The sequence below is a fragment of the Coffea eugenioides genome, chromosome 10, assembly GCF_003713205.1.
Source record: "Coffea eugenioides isolate CCC68of chromosome 10, Ceug_1.0, whole genome shotgun sequence".
NCBI lineage: Eukaryota > Viridiplantae > Streptophyta > Magnoliopsida > Gentianales > Rubiaceae > Coffea > Coffea eugenioides.
Window position 1 is genome coordinate 2,266,920 of NC_040044.1, and position 19,069 is coordinate 2,285,988.

At 35.2% G+C, this 19,069-nt stretch overlaps 2 protein-coding genes across 5 annotated transcripts; one reads left to right on the forward strand and one right to left on the reverse strand.

Annotated features, from left to right (window-relative positions):
* Positions 1-252: 252 nt before the first annotated feature.
* Positions 253-2,183, forward strand: LOC113749202 (auxin-responsive protein SAUR32-like). Its single transcript, XM_027292880.1, has 3 exons — positions 253-521; positions 1,903-1,969; positions 2,079-2,183. Exons 1-3 carry the CDS (start codon positions 253-255, stop codon positions 2,181-2,183), a joined length of 441 nt encoding a protein of 146 aa, XP_027148681.1.
* A 3,294-nt stretch (positions 2,184-5,477) lies between these two features.
* LOC113748619 (5'-nucleotidase domain-containing protein 4) lies at positions 5,478-16,175 on the reverse strand. Of its 4 annotated transcripts, none has more exons than XM_027292108.1 (18): positions 15,400-15,483; positions 14,348-14,435; positions 13,674-13,984; positions 13,296-13,373; positions 12,969-13,189; positions 12,272-12,364; positions 12,004-12,087; positions 10,545-10,661; positions 9,505-9,610; positions 9,274-9,336; positions 9,082-9,135; positions 8,689-8,746; positions 7,778-7,854; positions 6,898-6,968; positions 6,558-6,615; positions 6,174-6,233; positions 5,910-5,972; positions 5,478-5,788 (listed from the first exon to the last, which is right to left on the reverse strand). In XM_027292108.1, the coding sequence occupies exons 3-18, from the start codon at positions 13,971-13,973 to the stop codon at positions 5,666-5,668; spliced, it is 1,626 nt and encodes a 541-aa protein (XP_027147909.1). In that variant the 5' UTR covers positions 13,974-13,984; positions 14,348-14,435; positions 15,400-15,483; the 3' UTR covers positions 5,478-5,665. The 4 variants fall into 4 exon arrangements, with proteins under 4 accessions (XP_027147909.1, XP_027147908.1, XP_027147907.1 ...); XM_027292107.1 differs by having other exon boundaries at positions 13,674-13,987; XM_027292106.1 differs by lacking the exon at positions 14,348-14,435 and having other exon boundaries at positions 15,400-16,175.
* Positions 16,176-19,069: the final 2,894 nt, after the last annotated feature.

Here is a 19,069-nt window from a genome sequence, read left to right on the forward strand (position 1 = left end):
GGCTCAAGAGATTTGTGATCCCAATGGAGGATCTTCGCCCCCGCCCCCCTCCCCTCCCCCCCTGCCCATGCCATGCAGCTTGAAAACACAATGCAATTTGATTTAACCATCAATTGCCCCACAGATTCCATAACTGATTTGTGTTGGGTTAATATTCACTGCAATTTTTGTCCGTGGTTCCAAGGAGCATGTGGACTCAAACAAGTCTAGCAAAATCACAGAAATAGTTAGGCTTCAACCCGTTCTCAAGAAATGGAAGAATTCTCGGGTGGCTCTAGTGCCGTGGTGCCCAAAGGGTATCTAGCAGTATACGTGGGAGAAGGGCTCAAGAGATTTGTGATCCCAATGGAGGATCTGGGTCACCAAGCTTTTGGGATTCTACTGACAGAAGCTGAAGAAGAGTTTGAGTTCCAACAAGGAGTTCTAAAGATCCCTTGCCAAGTTGCTGTCTTTGAGAAGATCCTGAAGATGATGAACAAGAGGAGGGATGCGCCGAATGCATTTCACTTGCACGATTTCAGGCAGAGGCGAAGAGGGGAAGGGGAGAGAGAAAGAAAAAAAAAAGAAAAAGAGCACCAACAGATAGGTCAAAGGGGAGGGGAGAGGAGCAAAGAGGGTGAGGGAGAGAGAAAAAAAAAAGAGGAAGGCCAGAATTGGCTGCCGGAATAGTGACTGGCGCCGGCAGCGGTGGTGGAGGTGGTGGCCAGCAACGAAGGACGTGGTGAGTTGGGTGGGGGAGGAAAAAGAAGAAAAGTTGAAGAGAAAGTTTTTTGTGTATTTTTTAAGTGTGTAGGTTAAAAATTTTGATAAGTTTTTTGGAATTTCTGTAGCAAAAGTTGTTAAAAAACTAATTTTATACAAACTTGATAAAAAATCAAGGTTCCAAATAGGCCTAATGTTTTAAAAAAAAGGGTTCGAACTTGACAACGTTCAAATATTAGGACCTCAACTCTGGCTCGAGCTTATAGAATCTAAGTTCAAACTTATGAAAATTCAGCTAGTTAAAGCTCAAATCGACTTTTATATTTTTTTGTAAATTTAAATATCCAATTTTGGCAAAAATATGTTGAAATGCACAAAAAAAGAATTTAACGAGCTCAATACTATCCAATATAGGTCCAATCTGACTTTGACCTCAAATTCTATGTTCATGTAAGTTTCGAACTGAAACCCAAGCTTCAGATTCAATTTGTTTGTAGCCCAACGAATGGAACCCAAATGCATCCTCGTTTAGTTGCTTGATGTATCAAACAGAGACAACATATGTACAAGTCGGACTCCAGCTCCTATAAAGAGCCCCTTGTAGGAATTCAACTATAGCAGGTGGTAAACTGGAAAATAAATTATCACTAATGAAACCGATTAAATTTCTTGAGTACATTAACATTGCGCGGGCAAGAAACTTTAGCCTTGAAAAACTTAAAGAGCATCTCTTTTCTAATTTAATTTAATCAAAAATTAAATAAGAATACATTGATGATATAAAAGAAAAAATATAGTGGAAAGAGTAGAATCCTAATTTTAGTATATAATTCTATTCTAAATGCTATTACGCAAATTATTGCATAATTGTGAATGTAGGCTCCAATAGATTATGATTAAGAATCATGATTAGATTAAAAAGGAAAAAGAAAAAGTGATTACCAATATGAAGAAATTTGCTTCAAGAATGATATGTGAAGATCGAATGAGGAGATACATTGACCAGGTAATCCTCAGCTATAGTCACAATAAACAGAATTATTTACCTTTACGAGGCACTAAAACAGTTTTCTCTACATTTCGCTTTCATTGGTTTGTTATTTCACAACCTCGGTCTTGGTCATGCCCATCGATTTTCAGAAGTTATAAAATGCAGTGTTTCCCATGACCTTTGCTAATACGGAATCCATATCTTGTCAGGTTGAAGACATTGAAGGTATCATACATTGTGAGGAATCATGTCACCCTACCTTTCATAGATGATCAGGTAGTTTCCACACACACCGTCTGTCAGAGTAATTGGTGAAATAAAATGCATGCCTATAAATTAATCGGCAGCTCTCACTTTAGTATTTAATTGTTCGTTTAAAACATAGCATGCGACCTCTCACAGATTTTTGGGCTTTGCCAAAGCTCTGAACGACGTCCTTGATGGCATGGCAAAGAAGGGTTTACCAATTCCTCCTGCCTGCCAAAATTAAGGATGGTAGCCACGAGGATCTTCCTTCTACTATTTTAGGAACACTTTTAAAATCACACCTTTGCTTCTACGGCACTTTTGTCACGTCTTTGTACATGTCTTTAAGTTCTTTTTGATCAATAATGTCTTCAAAAAAAAAAAAAAAGTAAACCACAACTGTGTTTTGCATTTCCAAAATAGAGCTACCTTGCAGGAACAATTAATCAAAGAAAGATCAAGGGGAGAAGAGTCGAACTCAGCAAGATCACCACATCTGTCCATCTTCTGGAAAGCATTGTAGCCATTACTTAAACAGGTTACGTGAAAATCAAAATATTCATCCACACCTCGAATAAACATAAATATAACCAGAACTTACTTCATGGACCCAAAAAAAAAAAAAAAAGTGGGTAACAAGGAGGTGCAGATTCTTGCATATCTAGAAATTCACACAACAGATAATGGTTCCCTACTCCACCCTCGTTGATCCCTGCAAATGGATTTCATTCACAAACCCACTAAGAAGACAGAGAAAAGCAAAGGTTCATTACAGTTCCTGATGTAAAATCAAACGTCGTTAGAGATCACATGCTTGACTACAGGGCACCAGAGGCATGATTGAACATTTAGGATGTTGAATTGAAATGACATAAGATCAGACACTAAGGACACAATTTTAGTTTGAGATTCCGAGCCTTTGCAGATAAAAGTGTTAGCATTTTGCAATATGTATATTCGAGTAAAGAGAGCAATCGGGGACCCAGCCCAGAATTTGAGCACAGATCAGAAGCATCAGAAACAGTAGTATCACTACAATCCCCATCATCTTGCAGTCCAATTGAATTATACCGGGAGACAAAATAGCTTGTGTCATTCATACTTTCAGGTTGTGGTACAAAGGCAGCCTATGAAAACAATCACTGGCAGATAGTAAATAATATAGGAAAAGTGGTGACAGTAACCAAGCAATTTAAAGGAATGTCCTAAATACTAGATTAATAAACAGCATTCTGAGAGTTGTTATTCTTAAATTCAAGATAATCCTTTTTCTCCTCAAGTCATTTGTGCAAACAAAAGCTGATAATGACCACATTCTGCAGGAAAAACCGCTAAAAAAATACAAGCTCATAATTAACCACTCCAAACATGAAAACTCAACACATAAAGGAACAAGAGCAAAAGATATTTCCACTGCTGACCTTTTGTAAAGCAAGATTGTCCCAGTCAGCTGCCGTGAACAAAGGATGTGCTTTGACCTGTGCAAGGATCAAGGAAATGTTAGATTATCTTTGGAATGCACGACAACTTATTTTCTCAGTGATCAGAACAAATAGATAATTCTCTTATTTGACAACAAATTATGCAAGGTCAATTAAACCTCTGATGCTCCCTTTGCTCCAAGCTGCAGATCTGGGTCATGGTCAAGAAACCTACAAGATTGATTTGACATTAGTCATGTGGAACAGGTAGTCTAGTAATTGACAGAGAACAGAAGCGAGGCAAAAAGAAAAGGCAAACTATTGCGAGATGCTACAAGGAGACAAAGGTAATTTTAATTTATAATTGCTTTGATCTTGCTTCTCCAAAAAAGCCATAAGAGAGGGTATAGTTGGTACGTTGAAGTGCTTCTTTCAAGAGTTATAGCGTATATCTGTGCACCTTAATCTTCAAAAATTGGAAAGAGAAAAGTCGATACAAAGAAGTCAGCTAGGAGCATTAACAGCCAAAGTCATCAGAGTAAATTTTCCTTGGCCTAAACTACATGTAATTGAGAAGTTCCCTCTTTTTATTCAAGAAACTCAACATTTGAGAAGAGAGGCTAACTCACTGACTTCGATAGCATCTGAGCCCTGTTCTTTAAGTGTTAAATCCATGAACTTAAAATGATAATTTTCCTGTAACACTTTCAGCAATCATGGAAAAGGTAACAAAGAAGAAAAACCAACTAGAAAATCGAAAATTCAAAATTGTTAGTTGTTTGTTTAGGCCATATTAGCTCGCTGTTCGTGCAATAGAAAAATTAAACTAGATAATTACCTCGAAACTTATGACCAAGTCATTACATACTTCTAAACAATGACTACTAACTGACTTGCATTATATTCCAGTCAAAGAAGCTTTTTACCATTGCAGACACAGGCAGTTGGAACTAACCTAACTGCAGCATAAAACAATATAGGAACCACGAACCAAAATGTTCGAGATAATGCCTAGTTGCTCATTCTGAGACACAGGAAAAGACTTCTATAAAATACTGCACGTTACAAATACACTATGTCACCACATATAACAATTTTTTTACAAACTAACCTGTCAATCAAGTCTTGGGCTTCATGGGACATCTCAATACGAACAGAAGGCCAAGGAATAATCATGTTCAGTATAATCATGTCAAAAATTATCTGTCCAGCCAAGAAGATGGGCAGCTGGAGGGAGTAAGAACAAAGATAGTACTAACTCTCATTGCACAAAGTAAAACTATTTAATGTTTGCTCATACAGGGATTAATAAAGAATTTATAAGAAGACTTATGTCACACGTGCATGGAAAACATTCTGCAGACAATAAAAAGCAATATACGCTGAGTCTATGATGCTTTTTCCTCATCTTAATGATGCATGAAAAACCAAAAACTTAATTGGTCCATTTTGTCTACTTTTGTAATCACTTGCTCCGACGTCGAAAAACATTAAGAGCCTACTCAAATCAATATAATGGACACTGCCTCTGGAAGTTCAGTGGTAAATGGTGGAAATCCTATAAGGAGTTCAAATGTTATAATTGCAATAGACCGCCAGTCTGCCGCAAAACCTGCAGATAGTTCATGAAGTCCTGTTATTGCTTGTTCATCCTGCAATACCTCCAATCACAATAGAAACGGAAGACAGAGCCGCACAATGTGGTTGATTGCTTTTGTTCATGAAGTCTGCTAGTAGGACTGTTTGTGTGAGATTGCAATTCCCTGCAATGATACTTCCACGGCATCAGAGTACCCACGCACTGTTCTTCTTGGGTTCAAATCCCACTTTCTGAAGGTTTTGCGGCCACTCATTTTCTTTCACTAATATCAGCGGGCACTCTGTTTAATAATTTTACTAAAGTATTTTGTTATTAGTACAATCGGATTGAGATATCCATCTCCACCAATAAAACCGTTTTTCTGATGCTAGGAGACGAAAGTATTTGTAATAGAAAAATCGCTTATTAATGGGGTGCTTTAGTTCGATGGAATGCAACTAGCTAAAATTCCTACCTTTCTTACACGACTAAATACAGGAGAGGCTCATATGCCTTGAACCCTTTCTTTATAAAAAAAAAAAAAAAATCACTTATTTACAACCTTGCCATATACACCACAATTTGCAGGAAAGAAAATTACATGATCTTTAACTTAAAACAGAATTCTATCGTCCCTAGATTAATTGCCATGAAAAGACAATTCAAGCATCAAAAGTCATAAAGCCCCATAAGCCAAGTCAACCTAATCCAGAGTGAAGAATGCTTTCACGCAGAGAGGATATCAAATTCATGGGGCATGAAATCTTCACTCGGTCTGTAGTATTTGTCTGGCGAATAGAGACCCAAATTTGTCACTTGACTTGTATAGAGGCAAGCAAATCTCTCCACCTGATACAGATCCTCAACTGAATTCAGGGGAAAAAGAAAAGAACGAAAAAAAAAGAGGGGATACTTCCTTGCAAAAAAATAATAAAAAAGAGAGGAAAAACTCATGAATACTTCTGGTCACCTGATGCGCAAAGCGAGAATTTTGATAGCCAGTTTTCATCAGTTGTCCCCAGGCTTTATGGAACTGAAAAGATTTCAAAAACGTATATGAAATAAGCTTCACAGAAATGTCATGCTGAACATGGATTTTCAGAGAATGATTTGGTCATGATTTTTCTTGAACTGACAATCTTCAGCAAAATATGCCAGCGTCATTCTCTATTCCCAAACGCAAGTCCAAGTTTGTAAGGCCAAGCAAGATACATAAAACACTTGAACTGCTTACCTTTTGGTGACATTCCCGTTGGGCCTGTTGGTGACTTAGCCTCACTTGCTCTCTCAGAGACTGGAGTAAAATTATTCAGTCAGAAACTCGTCTGTCGACACTTTGGACGACAATGATACTTTCCAGCACAGAGAATAAATAGCAACACTCACAAATATGTAAATATAAAAAGATTACAAACCACTGTAAGCAAAACAAGCTACGCATTTACATGTAAAGCATATAAAAGGAAACAGCAAAAATGTCTTGGATCATTTATTTGCCCAAACAGTAATGTTATTGTTGTTTAATATTATTATTCTCATTAAAGTCAGTAATGTATAGACATTGTTGGTTGAAAAGTCATCTTTGACAATTTCATGCCTCAATAGGTGTATAAACTACCTGTAGTTTTTCAATCTCAGATGACATCTCTTCCTTGTTAATATCCACGTGTTCAAACCTGAATCATACGAACATTTAAGCGTGAAATTGTTAAATATGCTGAATATCAAAATAAGATAAATTCCCTGAAACCATTCTCCAAAAATCTTCACGTATATGATTTGGACCCAACAAAACTTGGGTGACTTCAGGACAACGAAAATGTTCAAGGGTAAAAAGAAAGCAAGGGGTACAACCGTCCTCCTCACTCACTTTTTCTTACTTTTATCCACATTTTGGGGCCCGAAGAAAGGAAGGTAGTGGTTTACTACACATAACTGACAGAGAAGAGAGCACTTACATGAGAGACCACTTCAAATGATGTATCTTATCTTCAATGTGGTCACGCTCACTCCTCAACGACTGAAGTTGCTGCAGAGAACAATTAATCACTTGAGGAAGAACATAAGGATAATAACATGAATTTCAAACATAATGTAAGTGCGTTCTGGTTATTGTCGACACCATTGTAATCTCAATGAGTATGAATTTGCTCAAGCACTCAATCCTATTCGCTTTTCCTAGTTATTTAGAGAGAAGCACGTTTTAGCATGCCTCTCATATTCTTCATGTAGAAAAATGTAAAGAAAAGAAAAACTAAAAGTTATTCCACATGAAACTATGATTTGGTGAACATACAAATTATCATCAGCCACATACCTGCTCTCTGCAAAAGACAATAAAATACAACCCGCACGCGTACATGTGCACGCACACACCGAGAGAAGATAGAAAAGGAGAAATAATCAACAACAATCATTAATTTCTACTTCCTTGAAATATCTAATAAGCGTTTCCATGAAAACTATTCTACTAAACAGTTCAGTAGTACTATCCTTCTTCTGAAAGCATAAATTGTCACTACATTATTTTCTAATTACATAATATGAAGACAATGCCACTTTTTGAATCTACTTCACTTAGCCATGAAGGAAAATAAAAATCATTTTCTTTTCTTGTGAAAATAGAAGAGGTAGTTTATTTGTCCGGCTCATTCACTTAATGAGTTGTCTTGACGGAGTTGCAAAATTACCAGAATATTCAACTAAAATCAACCAAAATCAATTTCTCATAACAAAGTATTTAATTTTGCAACAATTACAAACAATGATAACCGTATTCGCTTTTAAAAGTCTATTATCTGCGTATAATAAGATTGAAGAGGTTAGTTGCATCTACACCTTGCGTGTATCCCTTATTTCCCAGAGAAGTTCGACCTCCCTCTCAAGCTCAGGAACAACAAGCATTGTTCTCCACCCTGTTCAAAAGACATATCTTCAACTTCATTCTGGCTTTCGAAACGAAACAAAACAAAACAGGTGAGACACAGCACTCATTAGATATGGTGATATCTCTATGCTATTCATTTCAGCAGCTCACCACTAATTATAGTAACTTTTGTTGGACCAAAGTTGTGAGTGGAGAAAACAAAGTCTATAACTTATAAGAACAACACTATTAGGAATTCGAGCATTAGGTTTACCATTTTAATATTTAAGTTAATTTGCTGCCCAGCTGACGTCTAGCAGATTACATATATAGGTAGAACCAAATAGATGATACCTCATATTAACAACATTCTGTGAACAAGTACATGATTCACATTTGAGATTAAAAAAAAAAAAAAAGAAAGCGTAAAAACTTCTACTAGATCATACACCAGATTATGATCAAATGTCGTTGGGATGCATATGCTCTTTGAACAGATTCAAGTATGGTAGCTTCCTTCCTCCAGTTAACCAAAGGGAAAAATCAAAAAGGAAAAAAAGATTTCCATCAACAACAAAGACGTGCAAATGAAAGGAATTTTAGAAAATTTAAAGCAAAAATTTTGGGAGGCTTGATAATGACTAACATTTTTTGTTGCCAAACAGTTAATTATAAGCATGGTGTCCTCATCTCGTAGACAATAAACTTGACTGAGTGCGTGCTAATATTACAACGAGGTATGCAGGAAACATTTATGATGTTTCAGAAAAAACTAAGAATCCTTTTTATTTGAGAAAATAAAGTTCTTTTTGAAATTTTATTCGCACTCAACTTTAAGCAAATTATAGGATAGGAACACATGAGAAAATGGTAGAAGGTATACCAAGAACTTTTTTACTGCGTAGGATATCTCCATAAATGTGATCCCCAACATAGAGTACCTAAAAACAGACCATTAGTAACAGATTTTACACCATAAAAGTCAATAAAAATTTACACAATATAAGCATCAGCATAATGTATCTTTGAATTATTACTTCCTTTCCTTATCAGAACAAAAATTATAAGCATGATCATTAAAAATACTACAATTTATTTCTCAACACTCTGCCATAAAGGAGCCTGCATGCAATTATGTATGTACCAATGCAATGATTGTACAAGTAATCAATTCTAGCTTACTCGCAGCAATTTGCACTAACAGAAGCAACACCGCTTTGTAAATGCCTGAAAAGTATAAGAGAAGTGAAGGAAAAAATTTTGATAAATCCAATACCTGCGAGCTTGATTCAATAGATAACAATTTATGCAGATGGCCGACATTTCCTCCCTGGAAAGAAAATAACGAACTCAACTATCATAATGAAGAAGATTGCAAATTCGGAAACGAATACTAAAAGAAAATGATATATGTTCACTTTTTTGCATAGAGGCTATTTTTTTACTACATCTCAAGCTCAATATTTACCTGGAAAACTTTGCATTTCTTGTTCAGACCGTTTGATGGCAGTCTTAATAAAGTATTTCCTACCTAGGAAGTGTAGACGAGAGTCAATAATGGATCTCAAAACATGTAAGAGATTGGGAATAACATATAATCAGGGAACATATATCTACCTGATGTAGTTAGTGAGGTACATCAAAGAACAGAATGGCTGGAGATGTCGTATTATAAAGATCAACAAGATATCAGACTGACCTGAGCCATAGGCGTTCCATTATCAGTATTGAGAAGCATCCCAGACTCTGGAACAACCTCAAATAGATTGGCACGAACTTCATCATGGAAAAAACCAGGCTTGGCACTGCAGGTTAGTTTCCTTTAATCCTTCAGTATGGGAAAACTGATCATAAAAAAAAATAAATAAAAAAAAAACCTAATAGTGCGAGTATCAATCAACTTCAGAAACATAACTACGTCCAGCTAACAACTCCATACACTGAACGTTATTTCCCCCATCTATATCTAGGATACCAATACTGCCAACATCCCCAATATGGGCAACTGTAGTGTCACTTTTTCAGCTTATGAAAAAGCTGAAAAGAGCAGAAGAACAATGGATCAAAATTAAAACCTCTTATCACAGTCCTAAGTCACCAAAAATAGGACTCCCAAAAGTTTAAAAAAGAATTATTGAAGATGACCCGATTAAACCCACAAATACACATTACTACAAGCACCATTAAGAATACAAGATTACGGTGTTAGTGGAATTGACCAGGCACAAGCCAAAGAACGTTTCAATTTGGAAAGTGGAAAGTTACCAAAGGAAGCCACTTTTGCATCCAACCACTTAACCAAACCTTTACTCTAGGCAGATCTTGTAGTAAGTGTTCGAGAAATTAAGCCAAAGTAAGTCATCCACAACGGCCATTGGCCAAGTATTTATTCTTTTTTTTTTTTGTAGGGTGAAATCTCATAAGAGCCATATCACAGAAGTTCAATTGAACTTACGGCATCAGAAAATTCTTATGTGTCCACATGCATATCCTTTGGTTCAGCAAGACAAGAATAGCTTACTCACTTAAAATTGAAAATACAACTTCACACCAAGTCAGAAATAAAAACAAAAGGACTCGACTGAAAAGTTTAAGATTCAAAGAAATGATATGACCAGTGCAAGTAAGAAGTGTGAAGTAGTTACAAGAATAGCAGCATCAAGAAAACAGATAAAACACTATTCTGCTTGGCCTACTGCTTATTAGTGGATATACTACAGCTAAGAGGAAAAAACTGACCTGCCAGTAATGACCACATCAAAGTACCTCAGCCAATCAAAACTCAAAGGTGAGCAGCCATCTACACTTCTGGGTCCACAAAGGAAGTTCATGACAATGTTGGTGTAGTCCCATAGGCTGCATTAAAAACAACTTTACGATTTTGCTATCTTATCCTTCAAATTAATGAAAGACCTAGCTGCCAATGAATTATCTAATTCTTTATCTCCATCAATGCTCAAAGTTTGACCACATGACTGGCATCAATTTACTGAAAAATCTAGGAAATTCCTGTAGAAGCTAATAATTCTCAGCCAAGAAAGAACCATCAAAATTCACATTTGCAAGAGTACATCAGTCTAGTATGTATGGCTGTTATCCACAGAATTCATTTCCTTCTTTTCTTCTAAGGAATATATTAAGGGAGAACACGATTTTGCTGAAAAAGTTGCGAGTGCATATCATTTTTTCACCAGTACAAGACCATCAATAGAATTTGGAAGTGCCTAAGTGCATAAATGAGTAGGATTTTGAATCATGCTTTAAACATAGCATCACCACTCACCCACTCAAAACAAGGAAAGATGTTAAGGTGGAAAACGCACAGAGAACCTGAATCAACTTGTAAGCTTTCGCTCCGCTTCAAATTTTTTCTTTTATTCTTTTTCCCCAAAGTGCTCCTCCCTTCAATTTTTGATTTGCTAGTCTTTACCAAGTCATTTGCCATGCTATTTATTAGCATTAGTGAATCCTACTGAACATTTAATCCTTCTACAAAGTCAAAGTTAAATTTGTCAAAAACCAGATCTTTCTGATAAAGTACGTTCTTCCCAAGAGTTGAACTCATCCTTAACAGTATGAACAAAGACCTATAGCCCACATCACCCATAAGAGAAAGATCCAAGGAGATTAGTTTGATTACACTATGAATTTGGTGCAGTAGATTTTTCATGTTTGGTGAGTTGCATGATTTGCTTGAGATGGAGAGAATGAAGGAGGGGCATGCATTTGTTCATTTGCAAAGAGCATCAGAGAATTGAGTTTTAATATGGTTCAGCAACGTGGCAAGTTGGTTTTTCATCTTTGGTCAGAATCAGATGAAAATTTGCTTTCAACTTCTATTATCCCCCACCCAGGAGAAAGTGATATATTTCCAAAAAGATTTATGGGCTTATGTATTGAACTTAGAAGTTTGTCTTTACAAGAACACATTTAAAGAACAAGAATAAAACATCCCCCTCAAGAAATAGCTAATTGGAAGTAATAGAAAGGTTTAGTAAACTAACAAGTCAGACTAAATCAGAAACCTTGGTTATTGCATCAATAACTTCATTTTTGACATATTTACCATATCAACCAAGCATATTATTGGAATATATTCTAATTCTTTATTCTGGGTATAGAACATATTCATGCTAATTCTCTGAAGCTAAAAGCTACCTATGGAAAGGGTATATGGGGCAAGTTAAAATGTCATCACCTGTTTGTCACCAAAAAAGTTGCACGTCCAGACTCTCTAAGCATTTTGAGCATGGGAACAATTGCAGTATCCTCATTAATATACCTGATAAGTAGCACAAAATACAGATAAATATCACTTACAGATGAAAGAAAATATTATAACTACTAGACACTGTAAAGTTATGTCCAAACATTTTAAAACCAGCATACAATGCTATCTTTTACATTAAAAAGTAAAAAAATTATATGTTCACATATGATATCAATGAAAGAACCATTCTGAATACCTTTTCGGATCTTCAGCAACCATCTGCTTCAAAGTCCCATCACGATGGCACAGGTCCACTGCAGCTCTAACATCCTTGTACATTTGAGAGTAGCTGTAATCATATAGGAATTTAGAAAACTCAGAAAGCGAGGAGAAAAATGACAACTGTATAACTAGCTAAAATTCTTATCATTTGATGATATGCAGATGCGTAGCACGAGTTCATTTTCAAGAAACAATCTAATAGAATCAGTAAGTTAGATATGACGATGAGCTTTGCTATGCTGCATTTTTGACTGGGTTTCGTGCTATTAATGCTGGTTTTGAATTGGATGTACTTAAATTGTCCGTATATACAGTTGTTGTACACTGCTAAGCAACCTGATCTGCATGAGGTTGAGAATTAAATATCAAGCAGTACAAGGAAAACGTTATCTATGATCTCAAATACTTTCCAAAAATGATTTCCTAATGCATAGGCAGCTCAAATGTCTTTACGTACTAATAATTCAGAAACCACTAATTATCCTTCCCAAAAGGTGTCTGTGTTTATGAATACCAAAACATGTATTACACAAGGAACAAAGTTACCAATATCAATATCCCCAGAACCAACATAGTCACAGCACAAGGTCTTAAACTAATTGAAGTTAGAAGCAGAGAGTGAATTTCTGACATAACATCAAAATATCTGAAAGCTATGGTAAGTCTCTTACTCTACCCTGCCCAGAAGTTTTCCAGGATTGTTATCCTTGAAGTCCACAAGCTGAGCAAAGAGATAGGCTTCGGCCAGTGAAAAAAGAGTATCAATGAGAGCATAATCTGGCTCATCAAATGAGTCCCGTATCAAAGTACTTCCATAGGTAGCAACTTTATCTTCCTTTGACATCTCCCTAAATCCATGGTAAGCTACTTTGACATACTTGTGTCTATCCATCTGAGATATAACAAATAAAGAGGGTTGTTAGTGTTATACTTGCCCTATGTGGCGCACATAAACTTAACTGCGACCAAAACCTTTTTTAACAGCCTTGAATACAAACCTTCAAAATATTGCCTCTCTTTTTGTCAAGAACTAAACCTCTGACCATGTACTTCCAATCAAAGGTCCATTCCAACAACTACAAAGAACCCAAATTAGTTAAAAGGCTATATTTCTTGCTTCAGAGTCAAAGCATTAAAAGGTCCATTCTTTTATTTGTCTAGGCATTTTTCCTTAACAAACGCATTCACTAAAGGCATTGTTTAAAAGACGCATTCAGTGAATACATTGTTTCGAATTCTCACTATTTGCGAACTCTTTTTGAAAAGTGCCACTATTTCAGAATTTACTCCTTATAAAAGATTTAGTATTACCCAAGGCAAATCAGGTTAGAGACCCTTTCTCATAATCAAGTACAAGCTCAAGTTTGTGTACGAACCTCCGAAGGGTACCCTAGATCATAAACTAGCTTTCTGACTGTGCCTCCATAAGCCAGAGATTCAAAAGTCTCGGGCTTGTATTGTGCCAAAGTGTAATCCATGTCAAATCCGACAGCAACAATATTCTTCATGTTTAAAGATCTATTGCAGAAGATTTGTTTTCCTATGTCAATTTTATGCCCTCCTTCAGGAGACGACCATATATGAGGGTCCTGACCACCAAATCTGCCAGTGGTTCTCTCAAAGTCTGAAGTTTTGCCATCTAAGTCAGTCCCATCCATTGTACTGCCAGTATGCATCTGTTTACTTCCTGCTATATTTCACAAAGAAACTATATACAGTAAAGATCATGTTACATGAAGTCAAGCCTGCTTATCAAACAGAATTTGAAAGTGCATGATAATAGCCATTGACTAGTAGAAAAGGGAAGGAAAACAAGGCACAGAGAAAGTAAAAATGGACTAAGCAAGTAACTTAACCTTGTCAGTTTTACTTACAAACTTAAAACAACCAAAATTCGCAAGTGTGATGGCCTACAAAAGGCAACATAAATATACTGACCCACTTCAGTGAATTTCATGAAAGCATTATAGCCTCAAATTTGAACTTTACACCAAGAGGGAAAGAAGAAAGGATAAGATTCTGTCCCACAGCCAAAATTTTAGCAGCTTACCTTCAGATATAATTGTAAATGAACAACGAGGCACGGAGTTAGGTTCCAACTTGTAAGCCTATACTCCAAGATATGCTCCAGGGGACACCTATATTTAACAAATCTTTCACTCTTAGACAATCCACTAACTGAATTCACGCTATCACATGTCATGACTAATCCCAGGCAAAAGAAAATTCATAAGCACCAAATTTCCCCGAATGTAAATAGCAAACCAAACCATGCAGGCCAGAGTGATAAAAAGATAAACCTGGAGACCCCGAAAAGGCCAACTCTAGGACAAATCAATAACAAGATAACTTTTTAGTGAACAGCATTGATCATAAACATTTCATCCCTATTCATTTCTTTCTACTTATGACCCAACATGTTTTATAGCTGGGACAACTTTTATCCCACGAACAGCAATTTCAAGTAAAAAACTCATTAAACCCAAATAAGCCTGTAATATCTATTTCCTAATAAGTTTAAAACTACAGCCAAGGAAAGGAGGCACACCATCAAGCACTGATATTTTAATCCCCGTTAAAATGAAAGAAAAAGAAAAGTCGAAACAAAATTTGGTTGAAATTGTTAGGACAGATTTTTAAAGAATTATTTAAATAAAGAAACAACATGCATGCACAATTGATTGATAAACTTGAATCCTAGAAAATTTAGAACGGGACTCAGAAAATCAGAACGATTGAAATTTCAAGGAACGGAGGACGGACTAAAAAATAGTAGTGAATTATTGAAATAAGAAAAAAGCAACAACTTTAACAAAAACTAGAAGAAAGACAATATACATCAGAAATATAACAGCATAACAAGCATGCATGTTGACATGAAACATGGCATCCAAAAACGATACCATTAAAGAAACAAGCATTCCCCTCTTCAAGAACAAAAACTTTGACAATTCAAGAACTGCCAATCAATGAACAATAATGATGATGGCCAGGGTCTAAAGTTAACAGCTAATAAGGAGTGCTAAAAAGAAGGCAAAGAGGTGCAATCCAATGATTGAAAAAAAAAAAAGAGGAGGACATAGTAAAAAAGAAAGCACAAACCTTTAGGACGGAGGAATTTGGCTGCGTCAGAAGAACGACGAGAAATACAAGTTGAAGCGAGAATTCCGGAATGGAAATGGAGAAATGTAGAGAAAGAAGGATAAGAAGAGGAGGAGGAAGAAAAGAGTAGTAGGTCGGGAGGAGGAGAGAAAAGGGAAGAAAGGCAGTGGGAGACGGAAACAGGAAGAGGACGCTTGGGAATTCGCATCTTCAACTTAAATAGACATTTGGATTTTGGTGATGCCGATGATGCAATTTTGGGAAGGCCAGCAGATTTACTAAAAGATGAGGAATCGGATACCAATACAGATACGGATACGGTTACGAATACCGACACGGATTCCACCGCTCCCTTAACTATACTGATCCCTGAACCACCAATCCTCTCCTTCTCTTTTGCGATAAAGCCACGCCTTCTTCCCAGCGATATTGCTGCTTGTGCTGATGTAGTAATTGGATTTGCTAATACTTGAGGCATTTAAAGCTGATTAAATCCTGTTTTGCATGGTTTTTCCAGCTTACGGAAAGGAAACAGAATTGAGAATCCAATCCCCCCTTTCCCACCGGATCAGCAAATACTTTAATGCACCGGAACTCACACGTGGATGGTTAGTCCAGTGTCAGGTGGCGGCGGCGGGTGACGCCTCGGTTGCGGTAATTTTTTACGGCGGAGTGGTTGTGAGAGTGATTTTAACAGTTTTTCTTTTCTTTTTTTTTCCCCCCTGTTTGATTGTGTGTACTATGTAGTGGACAGTGGTGTTGTACCATAACCGGGAGCTGGGGTTGGAACTTGCACAACAAATCCCAGAGAGAATGGAACGGCGGAAGGAGAAATTCAACGGGCTGGATTGGGTTACATTTGGGTGGGGCAATCGACGTGGACTTTCGATGGGTCCCATGCCTTGAATATTTTGGCACATTTTTATTTTTCCTTCGTGCATTGTGTTGTTAACGTTATCTAGAATAATTTATAGGGATAATTTCAGAAACCTCCCCTGAGGTTTCTGACATTTACACTCACCTCCCCTATGGTTTGAACAATTACACTAACCTCCCCTGAGGTTACTAATCCTTTACAAATTCAGTCCAAATGATTAAAATATTGTTTTAGAAAATGAAATTAGAATTTTGTATCTGATTTGCTCTTTGTGCTACATGTCCAATGAATGACAAAGTATTACAAATTAATTAATAATTAATAAACTTTAAGGAGCGTAGTTTATAGGCAAATATGTATTACTTATTTAAAGTACCAGCTCTTTACAGGTATTTTACTTTCAAACATTTACTTTATTACAAATATTTATTCTCAAATACAGATTTCTATTTACTCTCAAATATTTAATTTTTGTTAAATAAAAAACCTACCTGTTTTTCTTCCGTAGAAATATTAATATAACACTTTTTCAATTTTAGTTATAAATATTTATGTATTTAGCATAAATTAAATGATTCAGGATAAAATACTCATAAAGAGCTAATACTTTACTCATGTAATGGATGAAAACCATAAAAAATTAATACTTAATGGGCCATTTCTTTTTTTTAAAAATATTTAATTTATATTAAATAGATAACCTACTGATTTTCTTTTTGCGAGAATATTACTGTAACACTTTTTACTTTTTAATTACAAACGTTAATATATTTATCATAAATTAAATATTTGAAAATAAAATATCTGTAAAGGGCTGGTACTTTAAATAGGTTATATGCATTTGCCTATCAACTACACTCCTTACTTAAATCAATAAACTACACTCCTTATATTATTTAAAGTACCCGCCCTTTACAGATATTTTATTTTTAAATATTTAATTTATGATAAATATATTAACATTTGTGATTAAAAATTAAAAAGTGTTACAGTAATATTCTCGCAAAAAGAAAATTAGTAGGTTATCTATTTAATATAAATTAAATATTTTTTTAAAAAAGAAATGGCCCATAAAGTATTAATTTTTTATGATTTTCATCCATTACATGAGTAAAGTATTAGCTCTTTATGAGTATTTTATCCTGAATCATTTAATTTATGCTAAATACATAAATATTTATAACTAAAATTGAAAAAGCGTTATATTAATATTTCTACGAAAGAAAAACTGGTAGGTTTTTTGTTTAACAAAAATTAAATATTTGAGAGTAAATACAAATCTGTATTTGAGAATAAATATTTGTAATAAAGTAAATGTTTGAAAATAAAATACCCGTAAAGAGCTGATACTTTAAATAAGTAATACGCATTTGCCTATAAACTACGTTCCTTAAAATTTATTAATTATTAATTAATTTGTAATACTTTGTCATTCATTGGACATGTAGCACAAAGTGCAAATCAGGTACAAAATTCTAATTTCACTCTCTAAAACAATATTTTAATCATTTGGACTGAATTTGTAAAGGATTAGTAATCTCAGGGGAGGTTAGTGTAATTGTTCAAACCACGGAGGAGGTGAGTGTAAATGTTAGAAACCTCAGGGGAGGTTTCTGAAATTATCCCTAATTTATATAGCGGAGAATTTTGGTCTCGGTATATTTCTTACACCGGTAAAATAAGATGAATTTTGGCTTTCTAAAGAGTCTTCTTGGGTCTCGATAATCTATTGTAGAATCTATCATATTTTATAGGGAAATGAGCCTTTTTTTTATTACAATGATATTATTTTTATAATCTAATATATCATATTCTATAAGGAGGGGAGTCTCATGATAACATTTCTATAACATAATATATTCTATTTTATAGGGAGGGAGAGTCTAAAAGGGCTATGTAAGGGAAGAAAAGCTTTACGATAATATTTATATAATCTAATGTATCCTATTTTGCAAGGAGAGAAATCTAAAAAATCTATATAAGGAATTAGCAAATATACAAATTTGACTAGATCAAAAGAATAAGGTTTGAACCCTAACTTACAGTTCAAAATTTAGTGGTTAAAAAACTATTATGAGAAGAAAATGTCCATGTCTGGTGTCTATCCATATGGCTAATTCTTTAAATATTATCCAAAAAAATAAAAAATCGCATAAATGCTTTTTAGATAAAGCCATGTTCTAAATATATGCCTGTGGTGCTGGCAGGCAAAAAAAAATTTTTTTAAATTTAGAGCGCTATTGTGCACGACAGCATCTTGAAATTTTTTAATACCAAACTAACTAACCTCAAATGTCGCTCCATGCCATTCAGGAGACGACTGTCAATTGATGAATTCGAGGGATGCTCATTCGAATTGCTACGTGCTTTTTATGACTCGTCGAGAATCTCTAGCCTGTCTTCTCATGTTATAATAAGGAGTATATTGTTTAAGGTGCCTCTCGAAAACCACTATTTTATCACATTTGATTTTAAAAATAAATTATCGACACCAAAATTATAAGCTCCAGAATAGACTATTAATTGGTCCCAATAGTTAACATTGCAAATTTTCTCAAGATTTTAGTGTGAGGTTTTTTTCTTAGGTAAAACACTAAGACCTTAATTGATTATCCCGTTCATTCCATTTCTCTCATATTAGTAGTTTGACATCAAGAAATGAATAAAAAATAAATCAACTTCATATAATGAATATAATTGGATGGATTGAAGACCAATTCCGATTTCCTCACGAAAAGCTAAAACGGGAAAATAAAAAGAAAATTATTTTTTTTGGCAAATTTCTACCAATAA